Source organism: Nicotiana sylvestris, chromosome 4 (genome assembly GCF_000393655.2).
Source record: "Nicotiana sylvestris chromosome 4, ASM39365v2, whole genome shotgun sequence".
NCBI lineage: Eukaryota > Viridiplantae > Streptophyta > Magnoliopsida > Solanales > Solanaceae > Nicotiana > Nicotiana sylvestris.
The window spans coordinates 92466530-92477214 of NC_091060.1; the positions used below are offsets into that span (position 1 = coordinate 92466530).

The 10685-nt window shown below is 43.0% G+C and overlaps 1 protein-coding gene across 1 annotated transcript; it reads left to right on the top strand.

Moving 5' to 3' along the window:
- Positions 1-1503: 1503 nt before the first annotated feature.
- Positions 1504-1947, top strand: LOC138889841 (uncharacterized). The gene has a single exon (XM_070173178.1). It carries the CDS (start codon positions 1504-1506, stop codon positions 1945-1947), a length of 444 nt encoding a protein of 147 aa, XP_070029279.1.
- The last annotated feature ends 8738 nt before the right edge of the window (positions 1948-10685 follow it).

Consider the following 10685-nt stretch of genomic DNA (forward strand, 5'->3'; position numbering starts at 1 on the left):
GAAGCTCAAGACTACCTTGACCACAACTCCAATGTTAGTTTTGCCATCAACTTCATGTTCATATATAGTGTATTGTGATGCTTCGAGAGTTGGTATTGGGTGTGTGTTGATGCAGGGGGTAGAGTGATTTCTTATGCTTCTCGTTAGTTGAAGCCCCATGAGAAGAACTACCCTATTCATGATCTGGAGTTGACTGCCATTGTTCACGCGTTGAAAATTAGGAGGCATTATCTCTATGGTGTGCCTTGTGAGGTGTTTACTGATCATCATATCCTCCAGCACTTGTTCAAGTAGAAGGATCTCAATTTGAGGCAGCAGAGATGGTTGGAGCTGCTAAAGGTTTATGATATCACTATTTTGTACCATTCGGGAAAGGCCAATGTAGTGACCGATGCCTTGGGTAGGAAGGCGGTGAGTATGGGCAGTTTGGCATATATTCCTATTGGGGAGAGACCTCTTGCATTTGATATTCAGGCCTTGGCCAATCGTTTCGTGAGGTTGGATATTTCGGATCCTAGTCGGGTCTTAGCTTGTGTGGTTCCTCGGTCTTCCTTGTTTGATCGCTTCAGAGAGCGCCAATATGATGATCCTCATTTGCTTGTCCTCAAGGACAGAGTTTAGCACGACGATGGCAGAGATGTGACCATTGGTGATGCCAGAGTATTGAGGATGCAGGGCCAGATATGTGTGCCCAATTTGGATGGGCTTCGGGAGTTGATTCTAGAGGAGACTCATAGCTCGCGGTATTCCATCCATCTGGGTGACATGAAAATGTTTCAGGACTTGAGACAACACTATTGGTGGAGGGGAATTAAGAAAGATATTATGGGATTTGTAGCTCGGTTTCTCAATTGTCAGCAGGTGAAATATGAGCATCAAAGACCGGGTTGCTTGCTTCAACGGTTAGATATTCTAGAGTGGAAGTGGGAGTGTATCACCATGGATTTCGTAGTTGGACTCCCACAGACTTTGAGGAAGTTTGATGCTATTTGGGTGATTATGGATTGGCTGACCAAGTCCACGCACTTCATTCCTGTGTGTTGTACCAATTCTTCGGAGCAGTTAGCTAGGATTTATATCCGAGAGATTGTTCGCCTGCATGGGGTTCCAGTTTCCATCATTTCAGATAGAGGCACTCAATTCACTTTGCAGTTTTAGAGGGCCGTGCAGAGAGAGTTGGGTACTCAGGTTGAGATGAGCACAACTTTTCACCCTCAGATGGACGGACAGTCCGAGCGCACTATTCAGATACTGGAAGACATGTTGCGCGCTTGTGTCATTGATTTTGGGGATTCATGGGATCAATTTATACCGCTCATAGAGTTTGCATATAACAACAGTTATCAGTCGAATATTCAAATGGCTCCATATGAGGCTTTATATGAAAGACGGTGTAGATCTCCAGTTAGTTGGTTCGAGCCGGGTGAAGCTAAGCTTTTGGGTACAGACTTGGTATATGATGCTTTGGACGAGGTGAAAGTGATTTAGGAGCGGCTTTGTACGATGCAGTCAAGACAAAAGAGTTATGCTAACAGGAAGGTTCGAGATATGTCTTATATGGTTAGGGAAAAGGTTCTACTGAAGGTTTCACCCATGAAGGGTGTTATGAGATTTGGGAAGAAGGGTAAATTGAGTTCTCGGTTCATTGGACCTTTTGAGGTGCTTCAGAGGACGGGAAAGATGGCTTATGAGCTTGCTTTGTCACCCAGCTTGTCGAGTGTGCATCTAGTATTTCATGTTTCTATGCTCCATAAGAATATTGGCGATGCGTCTCATGTTTTGGATTTCAGCACAGTTCAGTTAGACGGTGATTTGACCTATGATGTGGAGCTAGTGGCTATTTTGGAGCGGCATGTCCGAAAGTTGAGATTGAAAGATATAGCTTTAATGAAAGTGCAGTGGAGAGGTCGGCCCGTGGAGGAGGCTACTTGGGAGACCAAGCGATAAATGAGAAGCAGATATCCTCACCTATTTGAAGCTTCAGGTATATTTCTTGACTCGTTCAAGGATGAACATTTATTTTAGCGGGGGAGGATGTAATGACCCGGCCAGTCGTTTCATGAGTTACAGTCCCGTTCTCCTAATTTCTGCTTCTGTATGTGTTGTTCAACTATATTTCATCTTATTGTGCTGGTTGTTTCGGGTTTAGAGTGGTTTTGGAGTGGAATGAGACACTTAGTCTCTAATTTAGAAGTTTAAGTTGGAAAAGTCAACCGGATATTAACTTATGAGTAGAAGATCTCGGATGTGAATTCTGATGGTTCAGATAGCTTCGTTAGGTGATTTTGGACTTATGAGCGTGTTCAGAATGTAATTCGGAGGTCCGTGGTAGATTTAGGCTTGAATTGGCGAAATTGGAAATTTAGCATTTTTCGGTCAGCAATGGAAATCTTGACATCGGGGCCGGAATGGTATTTTGGAAATTGGAGTAGGTCCGTTGTGTCATTTCTGATGTGTGTGCAAAATTTCAGGTCATTCAGATGAGGTTTGATAGGTTTTTGGTTCGGTTGCGGAATTCGAAAGTTTTGAAATCCGTAGGCTCGAATCCGAGGGTGATTTGGTGTTTCGATGTTATGTTGTGTGTTACGAAGGTTGGAATAAGTTTGAATGGTGGTATATGTCTTGTTCATAATTTTTGTTGAGGTTCCGGGGGCTTCGAGATGAATTCAGAAGGTTGTCGGAAGTTTGGTCTTGAAATTGAGCAGCTTCAGCTGTTGTTTCTATCATAACCGCACCTGCGGATTAGGGACTGCAGATACGAGTCATAGAAGCGGAAAGGAGACTGCAAAAGCGGTATGGATCGCAAGAGCGGAGGTCTGGACTGCTTCTGCGAGACCTGGGTCGCAGGTGCAACATCTAAGGAATTAATGAAAAACCGCATATGCGGATATGTTAATCGCTGATGAGGTCCACAGAAGCGAGAAAAGAGCCGCAGGTGCGGAATCCCTGGGCAGAAACTATGTAAGCATCCCTTCGCGAATTTTTGCCCATTTCCACCATTTTTGAGACAGGATTGGAGCTTTTGGAGGGTTTTGAAGAGGAAATCAAGGGGATTCATGTTGAGGTAAGGGTTTTTGAACTTAATACTCTTATCTATGGTGAATTTCAGTTGATTAAAAATGGAAATTGAAGAGATTAGGGGTAAAAAATTGGGAAATTAAGGCTTGAAATTAGAGAGTTTAAATTGGGGATTTGAGTGGCCATTTAAGGTTTGATTTTTATGATTTTGGTATGTATTGACTCGTGAGAAGATAAGGATTCTAGTGTTGTGATTTTTATCGGATTTCGAAACGTGGCCCCGGGGGTCGGGTTTGGCCAATTTCGGATTTTGAGTTTAATATGATAATTTTCGCGTGGGCTTTGTCCCTTTGGCTTGTATTGATGATATGATTTTGATTTTGTAAAGATTCGGAATGATTTGGGGCCGAGTTGAGAGGCAAGGGCATTGCGGAGTAGATTTTTGTCCGGTTCAAGGTAAGTAACTCTTGTAAATCTGGACCTGAGGGTAAGAAACCCCGGAATTTCGTAGTGTTTTGATAAATAAGGTGACACACATTCTAGGTGATAGTCATATGGGCGTGCACCCGTAGGGATCGTGACTTGGTCCGTCCCGTGGCAACAGTAGAGTGAAATACTTTGATAAACTCTATATGATATCTATGTGTTTTAGAAATGAATCTGTTAACTTGGGCTGAAAGTCATGTTTGGGGCCTTGTGCCGAACTGTTTGGACCCTCAAAGGTATTTTACTACTATCCTCACACTGTTTTGATTCAAAAGCATATCTCCAGTCATGATTTTTACCTGTTTATTGTTTGATTCAGTTTTATTTCCCTACTTTCAAATATATGAAAACTATTTGGGCCGAGTTCCCTGATTTTCACTGAAATGCCCGAGTGGCTGTGAGGTTGATGACTGAGAGAGGTCGAGTACCTGATGGTGAGGATTATATATGTGTATATATATATATATATATATATATATATGGATCGGGCTGCATGCCATAACGATATTTACATGTATATGGATCGGGCTGCATGCCACAACGATATATTGGATCGGGCTGCATGGCACAACGATATAGCGCTTGGGCTGTAGGAGCCCCTCCGAAGTCTGCACACCCCCAGTGAGCGCAGTCGACTATATATATTTACTAATCGGGCTGCACGCCTTAACAATTATTATTATGAGATATCTATTGAGTGGAAGTGCTGAGTGTGAGTGCTGATTGATGAGAGTTGAGTCACGAATGACTGAGAGGGTTGCCCGAGGGGCCATATATATGAGTGATACTTTGCACGAGGCGCTTGTTTATGAAATTACTATTTTCACCTTTTTTTATACTGAGCCTCTATTGAAAATGTTAAACAAGGGTTTTAAATAACTTTCATTGAAACTGGAGTTTATTTTATGAGATGTTCAGAAATTGAACTACGGATTTGACTTTGTTATTTCTATTGAGATTCTATGTTAAACTACACATATGATTTAAATGCTTGTCACTACGCTCAACCTTTATTTACTTTGGTTACTTACTGAGTTGGCGTACTCATGTCACTCCCTACACCTTGTGTGCAGATCCAGGTGCCAGAGCATTCGAGTGAGAGCATCCAACAACTTTTGAGTATTTTTCGGAGATAGCAATGTAGCTGCACGGCATCCGCAACCCTACCTTTCTCCTTCCTATCCTTAGTATTATCTATTTCAGTCTTATCTTGTATTGAGTAGATAGTATTGGATAGTATCTTAGTGGCTCGTGACTATTGACATCAGGATCGGGCAATGTTAATATGTTTGTGTATTTTTTTCCCGCGTATTTTGTTATATTAAAATGAAAGACTTGTGATCATAATTGATGTGGAAATGAATTTACAAAAGACCTTTATGTTATTAGTGTTGAATCGACTGGCCTAGTAGTGTGATAGGCGCTATCACAACCAGGGTGGTTTGGGGTCGTGACACCTCAAAAAAGCTAGACTGATAATCTAAAATGACCTTCTGTTGTGAAACAACTTCCGGACGGATCAAATCTAGCCAGAATAACTTCATAACATAAATAAAACTCATAGGAAATAATTTCGAATAATAAATCTTCGGTTTTTAATTAAAACAAAATGAAAACCCAAAAGTCAACCTCGGGCCCACACCTCGTAACTCGATAAAAATTCACAAAACTTGAACACCCATTCCGATACGAGTCCAACCATACCAAATTTATCATATTCCGATATCGAATCGCCCTTCAAATCCTCATTTTACATTTTTAAAGATTTTACAAAATTTCCCATTTTCTTCCATTCAATTCACTAATTAATAATATAAATAGTTATGAAATTATGAAATATAATCAATTTGGGATAAAGAACACTTAGCCAAATCAAACACGTGAAGAACCCCTCCAAAATTGCTCAAAACGAGGTCTACAACTCCAAAAATAATAAAAAATATCAAACACTCGACAGTTAAACATTCTGCCCAGCTATTTCTGCATTTGCGGACAAAATTGTGCATCTGCGCTCTCGCTTTTGCGAGACATTTACTCGAACCTGCGGCCTTTACTTAGCAGACCCGATTACGTACCTACGAGAAACCAATCACATCTACAACATCTGAAACCACTAATTCAGTAATTAAACCATGAAATTGACCCAAATAGCAAACACCCATAGTCAATCTAACCCTAAATTGCAACACCCATCAATTACCCACACTAGGGTTGATCCACAACCCTAGCTATAGGTCTAGCTACTCATACTTGAAGAGAAAAGCAGAGAAGTAGATGAAGATGAACACATATTAATTAATTTCTAAGCTAAATACAAAGATTCAATGATAAAAAGTAAGTAAAAATGCCCAAAATGGCTACAAGATACGTTCCCACAAGCGCAACAGCTATTCTAAAATGTCTGATACCCTAAAAATGGAAAAAGATTCTATTTATACTAAGCTAGAAAAACTAGACAAAATTGCCCTTGCGGGGTTAGTACGGACTGCACAAAGTGGTGTGCGGCCGCACTAGGCTCTTGAAATTGAAAACTCGACTCTCTGAACCCAGGCTCCGCGGATAACACATAATGGACTGCGGCCGCGGAGGCTTCTAGCGCGGTCCGCACAAAAAGCATGCATTGTCCCCAATGCATAAAAACAGAGAGATGAGTTTGAGGGGGGCTCCCTGAGGCACACTAAGTGCTATGGGGGTCAGTAGCTGGCTGAGTACTGGAGGGGTCACTCTCGGATGTGGAAGCTGGGACCGATGAGAGCTCAGTCTGAGGAGTGACCTCTCCTGATGGAGTTACGCTCTCAGGCTGGTCCAAAGCAAGAGTTGGAGTTGGAGCTGGAGTTGGTGCTGGAGCCTGTGAGCTGCTACTCTCGCCCACTGATGACGCGGTGACTGATGGAGCTATAGGGCTGGCCATGTCTACTAGAGACCGCTGGATCACTGTCTGCATATCTACTTGTTCCACTTCTACAATAGCAACCTCCTAAATAATAGCATCCTCGACAGAGGCATCCGCAATCTGCTTTCCTTTATCCTGAGGGCCATCATCGCTTGAATATCCAGAACTTTCCTCATCCTCGCTTCCATCTTCCTCCTCATCTTATGATTTACCAGAACCTCCGGACTCCTTCCCAGAATGGATCACAATATGGGCTGGAGGGGCTTTAGGCTGGGAAGCTCCGGTAGTAGGAGGGGCAGTATCAGTCATCAGTGTAGTGAAGTCAAGACCTAAGTCTGGAGGTGCTGTGCCTGTCACCTGATCACCATCTGTGGGAAGGAGGGATGATAGATCGAACTCCAAGTTTTGCATCTTTTGGAGCTCGGTCTTCATAGAAGAAACCTCCTTCTTGATTCCAGGCAACCCACTAACTTCACCCCGCTCTATCTTCTCCACCCTCAACTCAAGTTGCTATAGACGATCCTCATATTTTGACTGTTGTTGTTGGAGGGCCGTCACTGAGGATTGCATGGGCGTCAGGCTTGTTTGATTAGATTTGGAAATGTTTTCAAAAGCTGATCTACTTTGGGATTGGCATGCTGAGCCAGTAGACCAAGCTTCGAGACAACATGAATGGTGATGGCAGGCTGGGCAGTGGTGGACTGAGAAGCTTGCTCAGAAGTGGAAGTGGGGGCCACTGTAACCTGAGGAGTCACTAGTGTCTGGGAGTCACTGTGCTCTAGATCAATCAGATCTTGGACCTGAACCTGTGATGGGGCAGCAACAACAGTGATACGAGAGATATCCATGATACGTGTGATATCAATATCCCTCGTTTCCTTTCCAGTTTTATCAGTTGGCAGGATGGGAACTTTCACAGCTTTACATAGAGCTGTGATCAGGCAAGGGAAAGGAAGTGAAGTTGCATGCTGCATTGCTCAGATCCCTATTTCTTGGAAGATCAACGCTCCCACATCTATCTTGATACCAGTCATGATGCAATCAATCAGAAGGGCCTTCTCGATGGCTATTTCAGTTTCATTTTGAGTTGGTACCAACCGAGAAGTGACAAAACTGAGCCAGTAGCGACCCTCTCTAGTAAAATCTTCCTTATATATCTTGTGCTGAGGATCGACCCAATCGGGAGTCCCTTTTGCTATCACTGAGGCAATCCATCCACATTCATGCTCCTTATTTTTGAATTTTTCAGTGTACTCAGCTGTGCCTGCTCTCCATCCTTTGACGTAGAACTCATTAAGGGCCTCAATGTTGCAGAAAACAGTCTTTCCCTGGACAAGCACTTGGTCGGTGAAAACATTGTTGCGTTTGTGGTATTTCGTCCTGGAGGCCCCATAGGATGCATAGAATTCCCTCACAAGGGTCTCATTGTACTCCGTGGGTGGCTCAGTGAAGTTCTCCCATCCCCGTGTTTTTATGTTTTCCAGGATATTGGGGTATTTGTCTTTGAGCCCGTTCAAGCTTAATTGTTGCTTGCCAGGATTTTGCGCTTTGTGAGACCTGTTCTAAATACCTCCCTGGACCCATCAACCCCAAATCGGAGCTGGAAATCTTCACCTCGTTTCCTTCTCTCTTCAGCCTCTAGATTGATTGAGGGCCTGAGCTCCTCCACCTCAGACTGGGAGGGGCTTGGCACGTTGTCCTCTATCCGCAATCGCTTATTGGTGGAAGCCCGCTTTGATGAGCGTCTCTTTTGACCCATATATGCATAATGGTGAAGAGTGAGTGACATCATTAACAATACAGAGAAGATACAGACGAATCAAAAGCAAGAAAGAAAATGCGATCTAGTCTGCGATCGCAAAACCATAATGCGGACCGCAGAATTGTCGCAGATATTGTAGTCTCAACTGGTGGTCTCATTCTGCGGTGAGTTATGCGGTCGCATAACCACTATGCAGACCACATAACCATCGCAGAATTGACATGGCTATATGGTTCAAAACTAAAATCTCTGTATCACTCTGCGGTGAATTTGCGGTCCGCATGTCAAATCTGCGATCACAAAGACACCGCATTTCATCATCTTCTTCAGAAGATTTATTGTTTAGTTGTGCGGCCAAAATGCGGACCGCATTTTCACAATGCAGGTCGCAGATACCTTCTTCTATACAGGTCACCCAAGCTTTCAACAATGGTGGTCCTATTTCATTCTACCCCTTACCCCAAATTATTTTCAACCTAAAAGCATCAACACTACAGAGAAGCAACTACACAAGCATCTAAACACATTTTTGCACAGGATTTAAACGAAAAATCTTTGAACCTACAGTGGAAATCAAAGATAAAACGAGGGAGAAACGGGTACATACCAGTAGAGTTTGATGATTGGGACAATGAGTGTGACAAATGGAGTCCTTTGGTTGCACACGATTTGAGCTTGATTTGGTTCGAAGTCCGTTCGTGTTCTTTCTCCCCCTTTTTTTCCCGTTTTTATTGTTTTGTTTTAAGTGAGTGAGAGATGGATAGAACACCGCATAACACAGTGCAACCGCATGTGTGTTATGCGATGAGGTTAAGGACCAAGCTGAAGGGAGGCAAATGCGGTGCAAAATACGGTCGCATACATCAAATGCGGACCGCATAATGCACCACCTCACCGCATTTTCAACCACAATTTTGACTCAAATCTCTACTTAGGTTTTCGGTCAGAGTGCGGTCCGCATAGCTAAAATGCGACCGCATTTGTGCAACAGAATTCACCTAGTGATTTTCCTTCCACTTTTTATGCATTCTTACCAATTGTTGTGATCTATTGAACCCCCTGCACTTTGACACACACTTTAAATTGCTCAAATAAATCTATCTATAAAAAACTTAAAATTCATAGAACAAAAGAGTGTTACCACACATGGGTTGCCTCCCATGAAGTTGATTTAACGTCGCGGCACGACGAAGTTGATGTTCATTTGGTTTCACTCAATGGTCGGGCATGGACCATCTTTGAGAGCCAGCTGCTCCACCAAATGTTTTTCTCCATCAGTGCCTAAGTAGTGCTTGATGCGTTGGCCATTTACCTTGAATGTCCTGGACCCATCTATTGATTCTAATTCCACAGCTCCATAAGGAGAGGCATTGACCACTTTGAATGGACCGGACCATTTTGATTTAAGCTTGCCCGAAAACAATTTGAGCCTTGAGTTAAAGAGCAAGACCAAATCACCCGTCTTGAACTCTCTTTTCAAGATCTTCTTGTCATGGACAAACTTCATCCATTATTTATACAAAAATGCACTTTCATAAGCATGGAACCAAAATTCCTCCATTTCATTGAGTTGTGTTAACCTCAAATTTGCAGCTTCAACCCAATCTAAGTTCAGCCTTTTCAACGCCCACATAACTTTGTTTTCCAATTCCACGGGTAGATGACATGCTTTACCAAAGACTAGCCAATAAGGAGAAGTACCAATAGGGGTTTTGTAGGTCATGCGGTATGCCCACAAGGCATCATCTAGCATCCTTGACCAGTCGGTCCTATTTGAGTTCACAGTTTTTGCTAGAATGTTCTTGATCTCCCGGTTGGAAACCTCAACTTGACCACTTGACTGCAGATGATAAAGTGTGGCCACCTTGTGCTTTATGCCATACTTCTCAAGCAACTACGAGAATGCCTTGTTACAAAAATGAGATCCACCGTCACTAAGGATGGCTCTAGGAGTGCCAAACCGAGTGAATATGTTTTTCTTCAAGAAGGCGGTCACACTCCTTGCCTCATTGTTTGGTAAGGCAACTGCTTCAACCCATTTGGACACATAGTCCACAACTACCAAGATGTATTTCATCCCGCAAGAACTTACAAAGGGGCCCATATAGTCGATTCCCCACACGTCAAAGATCTCTATCTCCATCACAAAGTGCATTGGCATTTCATGCCTCTTGGAGATTGAAACTTGTCGTTGACATTGGTCACAAGTCCTGACCATTTGATTGGCATCATGGTAGATGGAAGGCCAATAATACCTACATACAAGAACTTTAGCCGCCGTCCGATTTCCTCCATGATGACCCCCAACCGGTGAGTCATGGCATGCCTTGAGAATTGGCATAACCTCTTCTACGGGAACACACCTTCTGATAATATTGTTAGCACAAACACGGAACAAGTATGGTTCCTCCCAATAGTATTGCCGACAGTCTCTCAAAAACTTCTTTCTTTGATAAGATTCCAATCCATCTGGGATAAGGTCACTAACCAAGTAGTTAGCAATATCGGCATACCAAGGATCAAAAG